Consider the following 23515-nt stretch of genomic DNA (forward strand, 5'->3'; position numbering starts at 1 on the left):
AGAGAGAGAGAGAAGATGATTTTTAAATTAAGATGCATTTTGAATCTAGCAGATGATTTTGTTGATCTTGTGTTTTTTATCATCTCAATGCAGAAATGTTTATCTTAAAACCTGTAAGTGCAATCGCGAAAAGGGTCACGGAATCACCAACGCTTCCAGTATTAGGTAAACATTTGGATTATAATTGTAGTACTTGCAGCATGCTGGTGCAGAATTAAGATACGTAATGATTTATCTGGATAATTATTTATTAACCCTGAACAAAAGTGTGTTGGGAACTAAGTCTCAGTTCCGCTGCGACTGGTTAAGAAGGATGGAAGGCTAAGAGACACACAAGTTCAGGCAAGGAGGGAGGTTAGAAGAGGAGGTGAATCAAATGCAGAAGTAGACCATTCAGATGACAAAACAAAGTTCCCAGCCCAATCCTGCCTTCCCACTCTCGGTCCAGAGCCTTGCAGTTCATGTGGAAGGCATCTATCCCTCACCTTTTCAGGCAGTCGGTTCCATATCTCTACCACCCTGTTGATGGAGAGAAAAATATTCTCTTCTCTCCTCTCTCTCTCTCCATAAGTCACTTGAATGCTGTACCCCTGATGTTTGACTTCTCTGAGATGGGAATTGAATTCTTCCTAAATATCTAGGTCCTCAAATTTTATACCCTTCATTAAATCTCCCCTCAGTGTCCACTTTTCCAATACGACCACAATTTATCCAATCTTTCCCTGCAGCTACAATTTTGCATTTACAACATGCTCATAAATCTCCCATTGTATGTTCTCGAGTATAATCACATCTTCCCTATAATGTGACCAGAATTTAAGATGTGTTCCAACAAGCATTGTGTATGATTTTAGCATAAACTTCCATTATATTCTATTTCTTGATTAGTAAAGGAAAGCACTCAGTGAGTTTATTAACTTCTATATGTCCCCACCTTGCCTCCTTTGACGAAGTCCAGGGACCCTCTGCGTCTCCACACTTCTCCATCTCATCCTCTTTGCATTGTTTTCCCATCCACACCCTCCACCTTCGTGGTAAAGTTCCACATTGCGTTTTGCATGCTGCAATAAAATAAACAAATCCCTCCTAATCTCTGAATAGTGTGATGAAAATTGCCCTCAGTGTAACATCTGAGATTAAAAATTATATTCAGTAACTAAAATGAAATAGAAGTATTGAGTAGAAATGTGTTACTTAACATTCAGTTACCAACTCACAAACCACTTCTGTTATGGTATAGAGTATGAAGAGGTACTTTATCCAGACCCTGATGAGAAAAGGATTCAAAAAGTTTTACAAAACTTTCAGCGTAAAACTCAAGAAGGTGAGGATAATAATTGTGCTCATATCATATCATATATCATATATATACAGCCGGAAACAGGCCTTTTCGGCCCTCCAAGTCCGTGCCGCCCAGCGATCCCCGCACATTAACACTATCCTACACCCACTAGGGACAATTTTTACATTTACCCAGCCAATTAACCTACATACCTGTACGTCTTTGGAGTGTGGGAGGAAACCGAAGATCTCGGAGAAAACCCACGCAGGTCACGGGGAGAACGTACAAACTCCTTACAGTGCAGCACCCGTAGTCAGGATCGAACCTGAGTCACCGGCGCTGCATTCGCTGTAAAGCAGCAACTCTACCGCTGCGCTACCGTGCCGCCTCTGCTTACTTTATGCCATTGGTATCTTGAGATTCTACTATGTACAGAGTTGATGCTATTTGAATAACATTGCATTCATTAACACCTGTTATTCCTATTGGATTAAAATGTCCATTAAATGAGAGGTAAACTCGGCTCACAGTTTTCTCCAACTTTTGAGGTTTCTACATTTTGTGACCTGTTTTTATATTGGATCAGCTTTTGTCGTTTAGTTTATTATTATTGTCACCTGAACTGACATGCAGCAGAAAAACCTTGTGTCTTATGCAGTCATGTACCATGTGTGAGTACAATAATGCACAAGTAAAATTGTGGATGAGTTGCTGGAACTGTAGTAGATCCTGTAATTAAAAAGGAACCACAGATGCTGGTTAATACCAAAGATAGACACAAAATGCTGGAGTAACTCAGCGTCTCTGGCGAAAATGGATGAGTGACGTTTTGGGTTGGGACTGAATTCAGCCTGAATAAGGGTCATGACCTGAAACATCATCTATCTATGTTCTCCAGAGATGCTGCCTGACCTGTTGATTTACTCCAGTAATTTGTGCCTATCTATAATAAATCCTGGTGTGGAATGGCACACAAAGAGTCGTCAGGTTCTTGCACCATCTACCCTCCTCTCTCAAATGCTTTACTCAGAAACCGTGCCTGACTCACAAAGCAGGAAACAGGTTATGAATTTCCTCCTCGTTTATTAGTGAACAGCCATATCAGTAATGCTTTTATTTTGATACTTCTGCATAGTTTCTCAGTATTAATGCTCAATGTTGTACCCATGGCAACCAGTTTCATGGGATACCAAAGCACACGATGTTTCTTTTAGCAGAGAGCAGCGAATCAAGTGCTGGTAAATGGGTTTAGTATAGATGGGTACTTGATGGCTGGCATGAATGTGATTGGCCGATCGGCCTGTTTCTGTGCAATAGGACTCCATGTCTATGAATGAACACATTTGCTTGTAATCAAACAGCAATGTCAAAGCGTATGTGGTGGAAATGCCAGTGATTTGAAGCTGGTGTCCCTTTCAGAAAATGTGTTGGGATTTAAACAAATATGAAAGAGAGAACTATTTCTGCATCAAGTACTTACGATGAAAGTATTTATTTCTCTCATGCTCATTATAGATCAGCTGACTCAAGGAACACAAAAGAAAGGAAGAAAAATATCGAAAAGGAACGAACCATCTGAAGATTTTCAAGAAGATAATTGGTCACCAGGAGAAAAAGGTTAGACTGCTTATGGTTTCACTTGGAGTTTATCGGGATATAGAATGTGGGAGTGAACTATACTGGGTGGTTGTAATAGTTATAGAGCACAGAATGGGCTTTTCGGCACACCGCATCTGTACCAACCTATGCCTGTCGACACTAATCTCTGCTGTATATGTGGTCTAAATTTTTCCATGCCTTGCTTATTTAAGTGCCTGTCTAAATGACTTCAAAACATAGTGATTCCACCACTTCTGGCAGCGAGTTCAAGATATCACTATTGGTGTTGGTTTATTATTATCACACGTACTGAGATACAGTGAGAAGCTTTGTTTGAATGCTGACCAGCCAAGTCACACTATACCACAGTACATCAAAGCCGTACACCGGGACAATGGGTATTGGTGTTGGTTTATTATTGCCATGTGCACCAAGATACTGTGAAAGGTTTTGTTTACATGCTATCTAATCATACCAAACAGGAGTAAAACAAGCCACATACAGTTACAATAGATAGCGCAAAGAGAATAATACTAGAGTGCAGAATATAATGTGATTTTAAACAATATTTAAGACATTTGGACAGGTACATGGATAGGAAAGATTTACATGGACCCCGGATGTGGGCCAAACACATGCCGGTGGGACTTGTGTAGATGGGGCATCTTGGTCAACATGGGTATTACAACGCTACAGTTATAGAGGAAAAAATGCAAGGTCTGCGTTGAAGTAGGTTGGAAGAGCTTCTGTAGCTTATGGGAGGAGTTTGAAAACAATGGCAGTATTAGCTACAGGATGAGGTTGGAAAGATTAGGATTGATCTCTCTGGATCCTTGGAGGTTAAAGGGATACCTGATTGGCCAAACATGGGCAAATGGGACTAGCTTAGATGGAGCATTTTGGTCAGCATGGACGAGTTGGGCTGAAGGGCCTGTTTCCATGCTGTATAATTCTATGAATGAATTTGGTGTCTTATTTAGAACTATTGAATGCATAATTATAAGAGGCATAGATAGAGTAGACAAAACCCTTTTCCCAGGAGGGAAATATCAAATAGCAAAGTTTAAAGAAGTGCCGAGCAAGGATTTTACAAAGGGTCATGAGTGGAACACACTACTGAGGTGGTGATGAAGGCAGATACAACAGTGGCATTTAAGAGACCTTTGGATAGGAACATGGATATACAGTCCCCTCCATAATGTTTGGGACAAAGACCCATCATTTATTTGTTTGTTTATGTACTCCACAAGTTAAGATTTGTCATAGAAAAAATCACATGTGGATAAAATGCACATTGTCAGATTTTAATAAAGGCCATTTTTATACAATTTGGTTTCACCATGTAGAAATTACAGCTGTGTTTATACATAGTCCCCCCCCATTTCAGGGCACCATAATGTTTGTGACACATGGCTTCACAGGTGTTTGTAATTGCTCAGGTGTGTTTAATTGCCTCCTTAATGCAGTTTTCAGAGAGCTCTCAGCACCTAGTCTACCTCTGGGGAAAAAGCACACTTTGCTCCCAGCAATGGATAAGGTAAGGTTGGACTAATGCTGAATTGGGCCTCAACTCTCCAATGAAAGCCTGTTTTGCCAGTTTGCAATCTCGCGTGCAACCAAGAATGCTGAGTGTGATGTCAAGATGCCCATTGCAAAACAAGTGCTATCTTGGTACATGCCCTGAGACCTGGATTGATGCTGAAAAGCTCTCTGTGTCCAAAATGTAACATCACCTGCAAAGCACGGGGAAGGTTAGCTCTGTTTCAGGAAATTTCTAGCCTTGTGATTGTACAAACCGCAACTTAATCATCCAGAAAGACAGTTACTCAGCATTGGATAAGATAGCCCTAATTCTGCTCCATTTATATCCCAAATACACAGATCAAAGGGCCGAAAATGTAGGTAGTGGCAGAAGCCTTCCAGACTTTGACGGTGACAGTGACGATGAAGACACACCAGAAGAAAGCCTTCCAGACAATGACAGTGACATTGTTGAAAAGAAACTGGACGAACTGGAGGCAAACATAATGTCCGGTCAGAAAATAAATGATTTATTGATGTTTATCTATTTAAAAAATAAACTGTGCGATTGATGCTTATATTTTTGGCACGGCTGCCTCACAGCTGTAACAGCCCATGTTTGATCTTGACCTCCGTTGTCATCTGTGGGGAAATGTATACTTTGGCTCTGTGACCATGTGGGTTTCTTCCAAATGCTCCAGTCCCCCTTCCCTCCCCCACCAACATGTTAAAGTTGCGTGGGTTTATTTGTGAGGGTAGATTAATCGGCCGCGGTAAATTACAAGCAACAAGACAGAGGGAGTTACCCAAAGTTGGAGGATTCAGCGTTGTCAGGAATGCTGCGACGTGCCCAGGTTGGGTGATGGAGCGTTGTTGCTCATGTTTGTGTGGGGCCTTGTTGCAACAGAGCAGGGGACCACAGACAGAGGCCAGAGTGGTGATGAGTCCATGAAGCCACATTAGTGATCACCAAATACTGTACTCTAGATTCAAGATAGCTTTATTTGTCATCCAAATTGGACGAAATTCAGTCACCCACAGTCCAATATTAAAAACATTAAATAGGCATTAAAATTACATAACCCCAAAAACACACAAAAAAAGAAACATCCATCAAAGAAACATCCATCACAGTGAGTCTCCTCCAGCCCTCTCCTCACTGTGATGGAAGGCCGCAATGTCTTTCCCTTCTCCTGCTGTCCTCTCCCGCGGTCAGGTTGTTGTGGTTGCAGGCCACGCCGGACGGTCGGCAGCGGCCCGAGCCTAAGGCGAGTCGCAGCCGCTCCCGCAGCCTCCGAAGACGGCCGGCTCCGCCGATGATAAGTCCGATCCGGGGCGGGCGAACACGCTGCCACTGTTGCTGCACGTCGGGGCGGTCGTGGCTCCCGACATTGAAGCCCCCGCCCAGCAGAGAAAAATCCCGCGGCATATTTTAGGCCGCGCCGGACGGTGAAATGTCCGCGACCCAAGCCCTGCGATCCGGGGCGGGTGAACACGCTGCCGCTGCCGGTGCTCCCGATGTCGGCATCCACGCGGCCCGAGCCTAAGGCGAGTCGCAGCCACTCCCGCAACCTCCGAGGACGGCCGGCTCCGCTGATCGTTAGTCCGATCTGCGGACTCTGCGAACTGGAGCCCTGGGGGCCACCAGCTCCAGGAGTTGGGCCGATGGTAGGCCGCAGCAAGAACGGAGACACGACCCAGAAAACAAAGGTCGGGTCTCCGTTCGGAAGGGACACCTATTTACAATTTTACAGTTCCCCCCCTCCCCCCCACATACACACATAGTACACAAACACAAAAACACGACATCACATCTACAATTAAGACAAAAAAACAACAAAAACACAAAGACAAATGGACCGCAGGTAAGCCGCAGCTGCTATGGCAGCGCCGCCATTTCGCCAAGAAGTGCAGGTGTACTATGATTTGCTTAGAGAGCACTATATCACTAATAAGACCAAGTGAACTGCTGCATCACCTGGATAGACTACTAGTCTTCCTCGATGGGGAACAGCGAAAAGTCAGGAACTCTACCACTGTGCCACCGTGCTGCCCTACCTTGTTGGAGTAGGTGGAAATTGCGAAGGATGGTCTGTTGACTGAGAAGCTGTTGGAGTGGAAGCTTAGGATGAGGGTAACTCTAACCTCACTCATGCAGATTGGAGAGAGAGTAGAGTTGTGGGAAATAGATGAGATGAAGTCAAGGGATCTGCCACCTTTATTGCAGAGGAATCCACAGTTCAGGATGACCCAAAAAGTGTAACTGTGCAATAAGTCTCATCAGAGAAAATGGGATAAAGATGATGGACTTGGAAAATGGAATAGAGTCTTAACAGTGAGTGATCAGTGACTGCAGATGAGGAAAGGAATATAATTGGGAATGAGTGTATGGAAAAATAGATGACTCTTCACACAAGTACAGGTATGGTGACCTAGATGGGTAGCGATGCATTGGAGACAGACTTTGATCATAGCCCACTTGAAGAAGAATATGAAGCCTGAGCTAAAATGCAATCTAACTCTAAATATAAGACCTTCCTGGGATGAGAGAATGCATGCAATGGATTGCTGCCAAAGAGGTTGCGGAGAAGATTGGCGATGTGGAGTCAAGGGCTATGATGCAATCACATGGTTATAAACGGATAGATGATTTTCTCAGATACTATGTGGTAGCCCAAAAGTGCTCTAAATTTATTTCAAAATTTTCTAACCAAATGGATGACCTAGTATTTTTCCACATTTTATTCCAGCTGCTATGTCTATGCTCCATTTACAGCCTATCCATAACCCAGTATCAATCCCAGCAGCATCCCACTACACCCAGTTTGAAAATGACTACTTTATTCCTATTTCTACGCTATCTTTTCTGTTATTAAACAACTCTTAATCTACATTAATAAATCTGTACATTAATAAATTTATTGTGTGGCACTTTATGGAAGTCCTCCTGGAAGTTCAAATGTTCCAAACCAACTGGGTTGTCCCGTATCTATTCTGTTAATCTAGTTTAGAGATACAGCTTGGAAACAGGCCCTTCAGCCCAATGAGCCCGCCACACTAACCAAAGATCACCTGTACACTAGTTCTCGGTTATCTCAATTTCGCATCCTACGGACGAGGGGTGATTTGCAGAGGCCAATTAACATACAAACCTGTACATCTTTGGAGTGGGAGGAAACCAGAACACCCGGAGAAAACCCACAAGGTCACAGGGAAGAACGTAGAAACTCCATACAGACAGCACCTGCAGTCAGGATCGAATCCGATCTCTGATGCAATAAGGCAATAACTCTACTGCTGCGCCACCGTGACACCCTAATGCAATAGCAAAAAATTGTAAAAAGAATTGTTAATCACGATTTTCGTTGCATAAATCCATGGTGACTCTGCCCAACCCTATTATTTTCTATGTACTTGATACTATTTCAGTGGTAGATTCCAGCAATTTCTATCATTTCCATTTAGTTTATTGTCACGTGTACAGTGTACAGTGTACGCGAGGTACAGTGAAAAGCTTTTGTTGTGTGCCAACCAGTCAGCAGAAAGACAATATATGAATACAATAGTTCCATTTACAGTGTATTGATATATGCTAAGGGAATTACGTTTAGTGCAAGGTAAAGCCAGCAATGTCCAATCAAGGATGGTCCGAGGGTCACCAAAGATAAATAGATAGTAGTTTAGCACTGCTCTCTGGTTGTGGTAGGATAATTCAGTTGCCTGACAGCAGCTACCAATTTCAGGCTGTAGTTCAGTAGAAGCTGAAGGGCCTCTTTCCTTTCTGTGTGACTTTATGACTCTATAACTGATTGATACCCAAATCCAAGTGCTAAATATTCACTCATTCTACCAGTGGTGTAGTGTATATTGTACAGTGTGTTTCATGTACAAATTTACTATTCACCAAGATTACTATGATAACATTTTCTTAGATGCGATGAGTGTTTCTCATCTTGTAGGTGAAACCATGTTTCCACAACCATCCCCTAATCCTTCCTCCTATGATCACGACAGTCCCAATCATTGAGCTGCCTGTGAGGTTAATAATTCCTTGCTCTTCACCTTGCTTATGCTTCTCCATTTAAACCATCTTGATTAATCCTGCACTCGGCTTCATTTACTCCAAAGGAAGGAATCTATGTCTGGTCAATCATTCCTCAGAAATAAATTCTCCAGTCAGGAACATTCTTATAAATCTGCTCAAAGTCACCCTTCGCCAAGCGTGGTGACCAGACCCACACACCTTACTTCTGTTTGTTGTTCACAACACCCCAAGAAATCTTCATTATGTGAATGCATAAGTTTTATTGCAAATTTAACCAATGCTGAAAGTATTAACACAAAATAAAATAAATCACTGTTGTCAAACTAAACGTATTTTCCAGATACTGATGATGACACTGAACTTCAACCAGCAGCCGAGGAAATGAGGGAATCGGATTCCAATGACGAAGCTTTTGAGGAGCTTATGGCAGAGCTGGATTCACCAGACGACGAAGGTTAGAGTTTTCTTTATCTTTTATCTCTTAGGAAATAACTAAGAGATAATTGGGCAAAATTAGGGCACATGGTATTGGGGGTAGGGTACTGACATGGATAGAAAATTGGTTGACAGACAGAAAGCAAAGAGTGGGGATAAATGGGTCCCTTTCGGAATGGCAGGCAGTGACCAGTGGGGTACCGCAAGGTTCGGTGCTGGGACCCCAGCTATTTACGATATACATTAATGACTTAGACGAAGGGATTAAAAGTACCATTAGCAAATTTGCAGATGATACTAAGTTGGGGGGTAGTGTGAATTGTGAGGAAGATGCAATAAGGCTGCAGGGTGACTTGGACAGGTTGTGTGAGTGGGCGGATACATGGCAGATGCAGTTTAATGTAGATAAGTGTGAGGTTATTCACTTTGGAAGTAAGAATAGAAAGGCAGATTATTATCTGAATGGTGTCAAGTTAGGAGGAGGGGGAGTTCAACGAGATCTGGGTGTCCTAGTGCATCAGTCAATGAAAGGAAGCATGCAGGTACAGCAGGCAGTGAAGAAAGCCAATGGAATGTTGGCCTTCGTAACAAGAGGAGTTGAGTATAGGAGCAAAGAGGTCCTTCTACAGTTGTACCGGGCCCTGGTGAGACCGCACCTGGAGTACTGTGTGCAGTTTTGGTCTCCAAATTTGAGGAAGGATATTCTTGCTATGGAGGGCGTGCAGCGTAGGTTCACTAGGTTAATTCCCGGAATGGCGGGACTGTCGTATGTTGAAAGGCTGGAGCGATTGGGCTTGTATACACTGGAATTTAGAAGGATGAGGGGGGATCTTATTGAAACATATAAGATAATTAGGGGATTGGACACATTAGAGGCAGATAACATGTTCCCAATGTTGGGGGAGTCCAGAACAAGGGGCCACAGTTTAAGAATAAGGGGTAGGCCATTTAGAACGGAGATGAGGAAGAACTTTTTCAGTCAGAGGGTGGTGAAGGTGTGGAATTCTCTGCCTCGGAAGGCAGTGGAGGCCAGTGCGTTGGATGCTTTCAAGAGAGAGCTGGATAGAGCTCTTAAGGATAGCGGAGTGAGGGGGTATGGGGAGAAGGCAGGAACGGGGTACTGATTGAGAGTGATCAGCCATGATCGCATTGAATGGCGGTGCTGGCTCGAAAGGCTGAATGGCCTACTCCTGCACCTATTGTCTATTGTCTATTGTCTATTGTCCTGTGTGTTACTTTACTTTGATAGTGTTACTATATCAGGACTTGGAGGAATGGGCGTTGTGCGAATATCCATTGAGAAAACAGATGATTGTTGCGACTTACCCTAGAAAAAGACAGGCACAAAGTGTGTGGGAGCACCATCCTCAATTGTCCCTGAGAATGTGCCACTGAACCATCTTCTTAAGTTGGTAAATTCCTTTTGGTGAAGGTGCCCTCAATGGTGTGGTTGGAAGGGAGTTTGAGAACTTAGAACCAATGATGAAGGAACTTGAAGATTCCCCTCCATGTTACACACCAAGCTGACTTGGAAATCTGTCACTGTTTGGTCAACTTCACTGGGTCTAAGTCTTGGCACTCACTGCCCAATAGCATTGTGGAAATATCTTCGCCAGAATCACTGCAGCAGGCAAGCAGGGTTCACTACCATTTTCTCAAGGCCAATTAAGAATGGGTAAAAAATGCTGGACTCAGAGCACAGAAATACCGACCTGTCCTCATAGATCAATGCCAGCATTGAGGTCTCATAAAAGTCACCACACGTTCATGTTCTAACTAATCTCTGGCAAGGGAGCTACCTCACTCATTGTTTCATAGAATTACCAGTGGAGAGGGTGCAGAGGATGTTCACCAGAATGCTGCCTGGATTAGTTCATAATTAGGCCATTGGGCCCATCAAGTCTACTACGCCATTCAATCATGTTTAATCTATTTTTCCGTTTGTATCACCCCATTCTCCTGCCTTCTCCCCATAACAACACTTGATACTCCTACAAATTAAGAATCTGTCATTTTCCACCTTAAAATGCGCAATTCCACAGCCGTCTTATGGCAATGAATTCCACAGATTCACCATCCTCTGACAAAAGATTAGGTATTAGCTATAAGGAGAGGTTGAACAAACTTGGATTGTTTTCTCTGGAGAATCAGAGGTTGAAGGGATACTTGATAGGAGTAAAATTATGAGAGGCATAGATAGGGTAGATAGTTGGAATATCTTTCTCAAGGTGGGAAATGTGCAAAACAGAGGGCATTGCTTTAAGTTGAGAGGGGCAAAGTTTAGAGGAGATGTGTGGGGCAAGTTAGTCAGGATCGAACCTGGGTCTCTGGTGCTGAAGACAACAAATCTATCACTGCGCCGCTGTGCCATCCCTCTTCTCCCCTTCTCTGTCACCCTTTTGTCTCCTTTTCATCTCGCCTTTGTCTATCCATTTGCCAATCTAAAGAGTATAAGAGTTGGGATGTCATGCAGCAGCTGTACAAAACATTGGTTGGACCACACTTGGAGTATTGTGTAATGTGCAGGAAGGATGTGAAAGAGTGTAGAAGTGATATGCCATGGTGTTGCCTAAATTTTAGGGCTTTAATTACAAGGAAAGATTCGGTTTGTTCTCACCGAAACACGGAATGCTGAGAGGTTAACCTCATCAAGGTTCATTAAATTGTGAGGTGCATAGAGAGAATACTTAGTCTTTTCTCCAGGGTCAGTGAGTCTAGAAATTTAAAGGAGATAGAGGGGTAATTTTTTCACAGATGGGGATGGTTATCTACAATGAGCTGCCAAAGGAAGTGGCGAAGGAGACAGAAACAATGTTTAAAAGGAATTTGGACGGGTACCGAGATCGGAAAGGAATGGAGGGATACGGGCTTAAAGCAGACTGTGGGATTGGCATAGATAGCCATCACGGTTGTCATGGATGGGATGGACCGATGGGCCTGTGTCTGTACTGTACCGTTTAGAGACATAAACACAGAAAAATAGGTGCAGGTTTAGGTCATTCAGCCCTTCGAGCAAACACCGTCATTCAACATGATGATAGCTGATCTAAAATCAGTACTCCGTTCTGGCTTTTTCCCCATATCCCTAGATTCCTTTGGCCCTAAGAGCTCAATCTAACTCTCTCTTGAAAAACATCACGCCCCAGTAGTATGCGCTTTGACTGAAAATACTACTAGGTTTGTGTTTTGTTATTTTTTTCATATTTTCTTATAATTGAAGCAATTTTAAATGGAAAAACAACACAATAAGTTATTAATGGAATGAACCAGATTTCAAAGTTTGAAATCACTTTTTTTTTCCATTTTGGACCTCCTGTTAAGGAGGAAATTCTAAATCTTTTTTAAATCCAAGAAATTACTGCTCCTAAAATTGGAAGTCGTCATAAAAGGAGAGCAGTGGTATGATATACACACGGGTCTTTATGGTAAATGTTTTGTCACACTCCATAATCTGATTTTGTGAAAGTGATAGTTCAGTTAAAGTGGTGCCACTGTAGATAGGATGGTCAAGAAGGTTTTTGGTACATTGGCCTTCATTAGTTGGGGTATTGAGTGTAGAGGTTGAGATGTTATATTACAGGTGTACAAGATGGTGATGATGCCACACTTGGAGTACTGTGTTCAGTTTGATCACCCTGCTGTAGGAAGGATGTCACTAAGCTGGAAAGAGTGCAGAGAAGATTGCCAGAACTTGAGGGCCTGAGCTATAGGGTTGGACAGGCTAGGACTTTATTCCTTGGAGCACAGGTGGCTGAGGGGTGATCTTACAGGGGTGTATAAACTCATGAGCGGAATAGATAGGGTGCATGTACTTGCACATTTCTTTTAGTGGCAGTAAGGGAAACAAATAATAGGACATAGGTTTAGGTGAGTGGGAAAGATATGAATCTGAAGAGCAACTTTTTCACTCAGAAGGTGGTGGGTATATGGAATTAGCTGCCATAGCAGGTGGCATCGGCATCTACTAAAGCAGCATTTAAAAAATACGGAAAGTACACGGATAGGAAAAGATTAGAAAGATATGGGCCAAACATGGACAAATGGGACTGGCTTAGATGGAGCATTTTGTTCAGCATAGACGAGTTGGGCCAAAGGGACTGTTTCCAGGCTGTATAATTCTATCATTCTGTGAATGAACTTGGTGTCTTATTTAAAAATATTGAATGCATAATTTAAATAGCTTTTTTTCTTGTAGTCAAAAACGAAAGATCAAAACTAATGAACGGTAATTTACAACGCAAATTCACAGATGATGAGATGGTGCAGAACAGCGTCAACAGGCTGCAGGCCGACCAACCACAGGGTGTGTATGCTAACAATCGTCTACTGCTCCGTGCACACTGGATGATGGGGGTTCCTCTGAGGTTTGCCATTGGGAAGTTGCAGCGACAACCATGCCCAATTCAGTGCCCATTTTATTGAGACCAATTTATGCTCCACAACCCACAAATCTCAAGGGCACTGGGCCTGAACATAAACACTGGCGCAAAGTGATCAGACAGAAGAGTAAAGCACTTAGAAAAAATGGAAAGGTCAGAAGTCACATCATATTTTACTTCTTTAAGAATGAAATTAACGCTCCATGTTTTCAATCGTTGGTCCTTCGAGTCAATCTGCACGGAAACAGGGCCTTCTGCCCATCTCGACCATGCTGATCAAGATGCCTCATCTAAGCTAGTCTCATTTACCAGCACCTGGCCCATATCCCTCTAAACACTTCCTGTCCAAACGTCTTTTAAACGTTGTTATTGTACCTGCCTCAACTACTTCCTCTGACAGCTCCTTCCATATACCCACCACCCTCTGTGTGAAAGAAATCCCCTTCAGGTTCCTATTAAATCTTGCCTCTCTCACCTAAAACCTATGTTCTCTGGTTCTTGCTTCCCCGACTCTGGGGAAAAGAGTCTGCATTCAACCTATCGATTCTCCTCATGATTTGATACACCTCAAGTTCATTGACATTGCCTGGTGATCGTTCACATGACGCACAGCATGTTTATAAACTTGGAAGTATAAAAGCCTTTTAATGTAACTATAACTGACAACAAAGGAAAGGAAAATACTAAACGCCCTTCAGTAAGGAGAACAAAATCGCAATTTGCAACAGAATACCAGCAAAATAAATTTTAGTTTCTGCTGTCTTACACTCTAGGGGCAGCAGGCAGAGCTGCTGACTCACAGCACCAGAGATGCAGATTTGATGTTAACATCTGTGTGGAGTTTGCACGTTCTCCCTGTGACTGCATGCATTTTCTCTGGGTGCTCCCGTTTCCTCCCACATCCCAAAGACATGTGGGTTTATAGGTTAATTGGCTTCTGTAAATTGCCCCAAGTGTGTAAGGAGTGGATGAGAAAATGGTGTAACATAGAATGAGTGTGAACGGGTGATCATAGGTCAGTGTGGACTCGGTGGAACAAAGGGCCTGTTTCCATGCTATATCTCTAAACTAAACTTGTTTTGAAATAGTACAATTGCAGTAAGTTCACGTGTTTAGTGTCTGTTGAAACAAATCTTAGCCAAGCTGAGCTTGATACATTAAGGTTTGGTAGATGTTACGGTTCTACACGTGGAGTTATTGGCAAACAGCAATGCACAGTAATATGGGGCATTGATAATCTAAGTCAGGACACAGTAATTGTAGCATCAAGTTTCAGTCACATTGGACTTGTCTTGTAAGTGCTGTGTTTTTGAAAATCATTAATTTTCTAAAGCGAAAAATAATTGTGACCATTTCCAGTTTAAATTGCAGCAGTGCAGAAACCTGAAAGGGGACTGCCTGTTGCAAATCACACTGGAGCTTATGATGCGATTTCTGTCACCTGACCCGTTGAGTTAGCCCAGCACCTTAAAATTTGGAAAAGTAGAATCTGGAGTTTCTTGTTTCTACATTTGTACATAGAGCTTGGTTCCATATGGAACCACTTGGTGTTGCCGAGAATTTAGAGCACAGTGTTCCATGATCGAAGCAAGTAGGGTCCCGACCCGAAACATTACCCATCTTTTTTCTCCAGAGATGCCGCTAAGTTACTCCAGCACACTGTGTGTATCTTTGGTATAAACCAGCATCTGTAGTTCTTTGTTTCTACATGTTGTTCAATGGACTAACTCTAATTGGCCATTCCAGAACAACCCAGCTTGCACATGACCTTGATGGATGCTTCTTGAAGGGGGCTTCATAGAGTTAACCCCAGCCCAACAATAGTAACTTTATCCAGATAGGTACCTATAATCATTGTAACAGACTCTCAGCCCTAACTTCCCTCGCCAGGGAGTGCCTAATGACCACACACCCCCCTCCGTCTCTGATCTTACCGCTGACTGCTAATCCTCTTCCCTCCACCTTTCTCCCACCAGGGCCCTCCTGCCTCAAGCCCACATACACTGCATTATTGTTTATCTGTTCTGCAGCTTAAAGTGTGCAACAGGTTGCCAAGAACTACTGACATTTGCAACAATTATTGGCAGTTGCCATTTAACTCCTTTAATTGGACCAGAAATACTTCTTGACCAAAATGTTTTTCTCTGACTGGATTGGTCAAGTCTCCCACAAATCTGTACAGAATCCTCAGATTTTCTCTATATTTATTCATACCATACATTATGCAAGAAAGATTTGAACAAGCAAGTTTGCTGAGGAGAGCGAGTAGGAAGAAAGAAGATGGATTGTGAAAAGGGGTTTGGCAGAAGGAGGAGTGAGTGCATTAGGATGAACATAGGGAAATGCACAGATCTCTGGGCCTGAAAAAAGCAAACCAGAATAGGTTTGCAAAAAGACAATTTAGCGGCATAGGTCTTAAATTCCAGTACCCCCCCATGTACATTCAGTTGATCTTTCTCATGAAGGAAGAATATGGGTCCATTCTCCATTTCTTCACAATGACTTAGGGTGTTTGGATGTCACCTGTTTGAATATATACATTAGGGATGACACAAAATACACAGCACCGAAACAGACAATTGGCCCAACCGTGCGAGTCATCATGCTGCACTTGAGCTCTTTCTATCATTTATACAATAAACCTCCAATGGGAACTCCAATGGTTGGGCATTCTGTTTAGCAGTTAATGTTTGGTGTGCTTTCTACCCACTTGCTGGGGCCCCGGCAACGCTCTTCACCCAGTTGCTTTGTCACAGGTTCCTATATTCCTTGCCTACTTTCTGTTGTCCAGTAACCACATTCCCTGTCAACTGCAGCTAAACACAAAGTGCTGTAGTAACTCAGTGGATCAGGCAGCATCTGATAGGTGACATTTCAGGTTGTGACCCTTCTTCAGTCTGAAGAAAAGTCCCGACCCAAAACGTCATCTGCCCATATCTCCACAGATGCTGTCTAACCCGCTGAGTAACTCCAGCACTTTGTTTAGTTCAGAGGAAAAGCACGGAAACAGGCCCTTTGGCTCACCGTCCAACGATCCCCACACATTAACACAACCCTACACACACTAGGGACAATTTACACTTATACCAAGTGTCCAAACCGAAGCTAATTACCTACAAACCTGTACGTCTTTGGAGTGTGGAAGGAACCGAAGATCTCTGAGAAAACCCACGTGGTCAAGGAGAGAACATACAAACTCCATACAGACAGCACCCATGGTCAGGATCAAACCCGGGTCTCTGAAGCTGCCGGTGCTGTAAGGCAGCAACTCTACCACTGCACCACTGTCTTTATGTTGTGCTCAAGATTCCAGTATCTGCAGTTCCTCGTGTCTTCGCTTTCAATTGACCAGGTTCACTGGAAAATGTATCAAAATATTATGTAACATTATATAAACAATTAAAAGAACATCGAACTATTATAATACCTTCATAAGAATTAGGCCATTCAGCTTATCAAATGTACTCCGCCTTTCAATCATGGCTGATCTATCTTTCTCTCACAACCCCATTCTCATGATTTCTTCCCATAACCCCTGACAGCCATACTAATCAAGAATCTGTCAATCTCTGCCTTAAAAATATCCGTTGACTTGGCCTCCACAGCCGTCTGTAGCAATATAATAATATCCTAGTGGGGCACCACTAGAGTGTGCCGGATTATTGGAGTTTTACCATTGCCCAATCTGCAATTCTCCAGCAAATTCTCTGCCACATAAATTTGATGGCTGCCCCGACCACAGAGACAATTCTCCCAGTACCACCTGGCCAATCTTAAATCTGGCATAAACGCCAGCAGACCAGCCCGTTCTTTACTTTGGCAGGTGTGTATTGCTTCTGATAGAGCTACCCAATTATGGAGGAGGAATTGTCTGGATTTCTTTGAAGTTGCAATGCTAATTCAGCAGAAACTAGTTGCTCTATTAGGAGAACCCACGTGGATATTTACAATTGTTTCATTTACAAGTATTCTGCATTATTCCATTTATTAAGTTAGCTATGTGAATCTAATTAACAAAAAAATCCTGAAGTGCACTAAATCTAGATTTAACATCTTCAAAGAGGAAAGTAAAGGATTATTAAAATTGATAAACCCAAATGAATATTCAAACATCAATGTGGGGCTTTTGTTTTGCAACAGTAAATTATAACCTTCCCACACCCTCGTCGAAAACATGAAATACAAATCAAACATTGGTACACAAAGAAAGTGGCAATTTTCCAATTGAAAATGAAAGTGCCAGCAACTGCACCTTGAATCCAATTTTCATTATTAGTCTCCCACTGAACATCAATTTTTCAAACATCAATAACGGTTCAGTAATGGTATGAAAATTATGCAAATCTTGTTTTGTCTTTGTAATGCTTTACAAATTGCATCTGCTGATTTAGCTGAATGAAAGGTTGTAGGCTACAGAAATGCTGGCAACCGCCTGAATTAAAGTAGATGCTGAAATCTGAATCCCTTGTACAATCTATTGCTAGAGATTTGCTTGACGCCAAAATTATAACCCAATCTGACCAAAACTGACCTTGACCAAAGGACTTATACATATTTTAAAATTAAAATATACAATTAATGACGACCCTTAACAGCATTGATGTACAAGGGGATCTTGTGTCCAAATCTATAACTCCTTGAAAGTGGCAACACAAGTAGATAGTGTGATAAAGAAAGCATATGGCATGTTTACCTTCATTGGTTGGGATATTGAGTATGAGTCGAGGTCATGATGCAGATTGATCAGTCTTTGATTGAGGTGTATTTGGAGTATTGCATGCTGTTCTGGTTACCCCTTTCCAGTTAGGATGTGGAAGCCTTGAAGAGGGTCCAGAGGAGATTTATCAAAATGATGCCATGAGAAACAGATATTTAGATACAAGGCAAGGTTGGACAGACCGATTCTTTTCTCTGGAATGCTGGATGTTGAGGGGAGACTTGATAGAAATATACAAAATTATGAGAGGCAGTGATGGGGTCGACAGTCATAATCTTTTCCCAGGATGGAAATTTTCAAGAGGACATAGTTTGAAGGTGAAAGAGAAAAAAATCAAATGATTTCGGTGGCACAGTGGCGCAACGGTAGAGTTGCTGCCTTACAACACCTGAGACCCAGGTTTAATCCTATGGGTGGTGTCTGTATGGAGTTTGCATGTTCTCCCTGTGACTGCGTGGGTTTTCTCCCACACTGAAAGACACAGGTTTGCAGGTTAATTGGCCTCTGTAAACTGTAAATTCTTCCTAGTGTGTAGGATAGTCCTAGAGTACGGGGTGATCGCTGGTCAGCATGGACTCGGTGGGCCAAAGGGCCTGTTTCCAGACTGTATCTCTAAACTCTAAAAATTTACTTTAGACTCTAAAATGTGCGGGGAAGTTTTTATGATTTTTAGTGATGAGTGCCTGGAAGGGGTGGTGGTGGAGGCAGATACCATAGTGGTATTTAAGGAATTTTAGATCGGAAAATGGATATGCAAGGATTGGAAGGATATGCTTTTTGTACAGGCCGATAAGGGTTAGTCTTCACTTCGAGTTCGGTGCAGACATTATCGGCCAAAGTGTCTGTTCCAGTGTTGTACTGTTATATGTTTCATATTCTATGGACTTAGCATGTAGTGTCAAGTTTGTGTCAGGTACACAGGTGCTCATTTATGTGCTGTATACACATCTGAGAAAGAAATTTATAAACTGCATTATGGTAAAAGAAGAAGGCTCTGTTTTATCATTTTCTCTCTCCTGTTGGTGGTTGCCATAATGTTCTGCATAGGTGGGCGGATGACGAGAAACATATAAAAAGGTACAGTGTGGAAGGAAATAGGAAACCGTGCTTCCCACTCTATGTTCAGGTGAATTTCTGTGCACACTGAAGGCAACATCCGCCGTGTGCTCGTGAGCTGAGTCATTCACTCCCTCCTCCACGGCTGCAGTGTTTACAACATACGAGGTTCAGTTCAGTTTTTGCCTAGCCTATACTGATAGTGCTCGAAAACCTTTACCATCAAGATGGACAGTAGCAGCAGATGCTAGGGCCACCACCACTCATACGTTCCCCTTCATTGCTGTTCCCCTATTGTCATTGGGCCAAAATCCTGGAAGTCCCTACCCAACAACATGGTGGAATTATACTCGAAGAACAGTGGCACACGAAGGTGACTCACTGCAACCTTCTCAAGGCCAGTTAGGTTGGGCATTAAATGCTGGCCAAGGACCAGATCAACGATATTTTTGGATTAATTGATAGATACAACATGGAAACAGGCCTTTTGGCACACCGAGTCCACACTGACCATCGATCACCTGTTCACTAGTTTTATGTTATCCCACTTTCCCATCTACTCCCTACACACTTGGGACAATTTACAGAGGCCAATTAACCTCCAAATCCACACGTTTTTGGGATGTGGGAGGAAACCTGAACACCCAGAAGAAATCCACACAGTCACAGGGAGAAAGTGCAACACCACGCAGCCAGCACCTGAGATCAAGATTAAACTGGGTCTCTGGCACTATGAGGCAGCCACTCCACAAGCTGCACCATTGTGTCACCCTGCTTGTACAGAGATAAAATGTAGTCGGTGACAGTAAGACTGGTGGGAGACTGGGAAAGGGGTTGAGATGGAGAGAGAGGTAAAGCAAGGTTAGAGAAGTCAATGTTCATACTGCTGAGGTGTAAGCAACCCAAGCAAAATATGAGATGCTGTTCCTCCAATTCGCGGTGGGCTTCACTCTGACAATGGAGGAGGCCCAGGACAGAAAGATCGGATTAGGAATATGAGGGGGAGTTAAAGTGCTGAGCGACCGGTAGATGAGGTACGTTAAGGTAGACTGAGCGGAGGTGTTCAACGAAACAATCGCCGAGCCTGCTCTTGGTCTCGCTGATGTACATAAGTTGACACCTGGAACAGTAGATGAGGTTGGCGGAATTTCAAGTGAACCTCTGCCTCACCTAAAAGGATTATCGGTGTCCTTGGATGGAGTCAAGGGGGGAGGAAAAAGGACAGGTGTTGCATTTCCTGCGGTTGCAGGGGAAAGCACCTGAGGAGGGGGTGGTTTGGGACGAGTTGACCGGGGAGTTGTGGAGGGAAGAGGGATGGAGATGGGAAGAAACAGCACAGGCATTGTGGGTTGAAGGGCCTGTTCCTGTGCTGTACTTTTCTATGTTTGATATTGGCTCATGGATTTCCGAATAATAAATATTGACGTGGTACTAACATTGGTTAGAAATAAAGAGTAGAGATAATATCGAAGATCTCTAATTAAAAGGTTGTGACTGATGACATCCCTTAAAGTTCAAATTGGTGGAAAGGAACTAAAACTCACAACTTTCTATTGATGATTCAATGATACTTTATTGTCACATGTACCTGGGTACAGTGGAATTCTTTGTTTTTGCATACAATACACAAAGTCTGGGAAGAGCCGTCTCCGGCACCGACAAAGTTACTAATTGGTCCCTCTTTGTTTTCGCTTCCCCCTAACCACCTCCCCCCGCTGGATTGAAAAGTAAACTACTCAGTAAAAGAGATAATCTTGTGGCCTCAAATAAAATCTCAAATTTATTTTCTTACAGCGACTGCTAAACCGATGGATATTGAATTGATAAGCGTGAATGAAAGTACAGGTGAAATAAGCACAGGTAGGAATCCGTGTAAGATCAGAAATGCTGATTAAGAAAATAGAAACACCAAACAATTTCATAAAAATGTAAATCATGATAAGATAATTAATCCACTGTCAGGGGTGGTGGTGAAGACAGTTGCAACAGTGATGTTTAGGAGGCTTTTAGTATATAATAGACAGGAGTGCACCCGTTGGTTGCGAATCTCTGCTGCTGGCGTGGCAACCCCCGTTGGGTGAAAACCTCGCCTGCGGGCCTGGGTTCTCTTCCACAACTGACGATCCGTGGACCCGTTTCTGGCCGGGAGTGTCCCCGGGGCTGTGGGCGAGCGAGGGGAGACAGGGAAGGGGAGAGGGAGCCGCTCACCTTGGCCCCGTGAGACCAGTGCTGCGGGCAGAGCGAGCCGTGGATCAGAAAAGTCTCCTGCAGCTCGGTGGCAAACGGCGGTCACGGCCATCTAGTTTGACCCTCTGCCGCCAAGCTGCACCAATGGGAGGAAGGTTGGGTGTGGGGCATGCCAGGATGGGCACTGGTCCTTCCGGCGGGGGGGAGGAAGGGGGAACGCATTTATTAAAGTTTATTAAGTTAGTTGTTTTAAAAAAGTAACCAAATTTGAATTATTGAGACCGCGGGGGAATGGTGGGTAGGTTGGGCCTAAAATTGTTGCGCTATCGTGTATCGTTTTGGCTGTATTTCCAGAACAAATTTCAACTTTCAAATATATCAATATACCCACAGACAAGATGAGAGTTTTAGAGAGAGAGAGAGACACAGACAGACAGACAGACAGACAGACAGACAGACAGACAGACAGACAGACAGACAGACAGACAGACAGACAGACAGACAGACAGAGACAGACAGGCAGGCAGGCAGGCAGACAGACAGACAGACAGACAGACAGACAGTTGCAGGAAATGGAGGGTTATGGATCATGTGCAAACAGAGGGGGCTAGTTTAACTTGGCAGACACAAGAGTTTTTCTTGTCATGTTCAGCACTGGAAATGTGAGCCGAAGGGCCTGTTCCTGTGTTGTACTTTTCTATGTTTGATATTAGCTCATGGATTTCAGAATAAATATTGACGTGGCACTAAAATTGGTTAGAAATAGAGAGTGGAGATAATATTGAAGTTCGCTAATTACAATTATGTGACTGATGACATCCCTTGAAGAACTGTGTTGGAGCTCTATCTAAATATATTACCTGTAACATATGTTTCAGAGCCATGAATCCATGTTTAATGACACAAAGATAAGTGACATTGTAAATATTGTAGGTAGAGATATCAAACTACAACAATATTACTAGATTAAAGAGGAAAAACTGCACTGCAAGTGGATTTAAATGTACTCAATAAACATTGGATCTGAAAAGGATAGAACACATTGGTGAAAGGTGTGGAAGTGCCAGAACAGTTAAATGTGTGTAGATCATTAAAAGGTTCGGGACAATGACAGAACAACTAAAACTATGGTGGTCTTTATATCCTTTTGTCTTTTATAAAGGGTGAGAGTTAAGATTCCATGACATGCCACTGTAAAATAAAGCTCCAATTAGAATCCTAGAGTGAGAATTTATTGGACTTTGATGGGTTCTAATGCGGATTTATTGTTGGATTCATAGAGTCATACAACATGGAAATTGGTCCTTTGGCCCAACTTGCCTATGCCAATTAATATGCCCCACCTACATTAGTCCTACCCACCCATGTTTGGCCCATGTTCCTCAAAACCTTTCCTATTAATGTACCTGCCCAAATGTCTTAAATGTTTTTTATAGTACCTGGCGCAATTACCTCCTCTGGCAGCTTTTCTTCCATATATCATATCGTATCATATATATACAGCGCGGAAACAGGCCTTTTCGGCCCACCAAGTCCGCGCCGCCCAGCGATCCCCGCACATTAACACTATCCTACACCCACTAGGGACAATTTTTTACATTTACCCAGTCAATTAACCTACATAACTGTACGTCTTTGGAGTGTGGGAGGAAACCGAAGATCTCGGAGAAAACCCACGCAGGTCACGGGGAGGACGTACAAACTCCTTACAGTGCAGCACCCGTAGTCAGGAACGAACCTGAGTTTCCGGCGCTGCATTCGCTGTAAAGCAGCAACTCTACCGCTGCGCTACCGTGCCGCCCTGTCTATACTGACTAACCTGTGTGTAAAAAAGTTACTCCTCAGGTTCCTATTAATTCTTTCCCATCTCACCATAAATCTATGTCCAGAGGTTCTTGATTCCCCCACTTTGGGTAAAAGACTCTGTGCATCTACCCTATCTATTCCCCTCATAATCTTACAGCTCTCTATAGCTCAGACCCACAAGTTATCAACGTCTTCCTAAATCTTCTTTGTACTTGTTCCAATGTCTTTCCTATAACAGGGTGACCAAAACTGATCACAATACTCCAAATTGGTGGACTCCAAGGATTACATTTGTGTACATAAACTAAGGTTGAATCCCCTGGAACTTAGAATAAAGTGTGATGATTTAATTTTCAGGCTATCAAAGGGAACAGATGGGATGGAAAGAGAGAATATAGGGCCTAGACTATAAATTCATTGCAAATATTTCAGGAGTAAATAAGTCAATAAAATTACAAACTCTCTTCCACAAGTAGCATTTGATGCTG

The 23515-nt window shown here is 42.9% G+C and overlaps 1 protein-coding gene across 1 annotated transcript in view; it reads left to right on the forward strand.

Annotated features, from left to right (window-relative positions):
• The window catches only part of LOC144600746 (uncharacterized), a 36661-nt gene that overhangs the window by 8531 nt on the left and 4615 nt on the right, over positions 1 to 23515 (forward strand). Inside the window, exons 5-11 of the mRNA XM_078412667.1 lie at positions 94 to 165; positions 1241 to 1324; positions 2798 to 2899; positions 4763 to 4915; positions 8788 to 8901; positions 13078 to 13185; positions 20829 to 20894. Of these exons, the coding sequence (XP_078268793.1) occupies positions 94 to 165; positions 1241 to 1324; positions 2798 to 2899; positions 4763 to 4915; positions 8788 to 8901; positions 13078 to 13185; positions 20829 to 20894 (699 nt within the window). The remainder of the gene's footprint in view (positions 1 to 93; positions 166 to 1240; positions 1325 to 2797; positions 2900 to 4762; positions 4916 to 8787; positions 8902 to 13077; positions 13186 to 20828; positions 20895 to 23515) is intronic.

Source organism: Rhinoraja longicauda, chromosome 15, assembly GCF_053455715.1.
Source record: "Rhinoraja longicauda isolate Sanriku21f chromosome 15, sRhiLon1.1, whole genome shotgun sequence".
Lineage (NCBI taxonomy): Eukaryota > Metazoa > Chordata > Chondrichthyes > Rajiformes > Arhynchobatidae > Rhinoraja > Rhinoraja longicauda.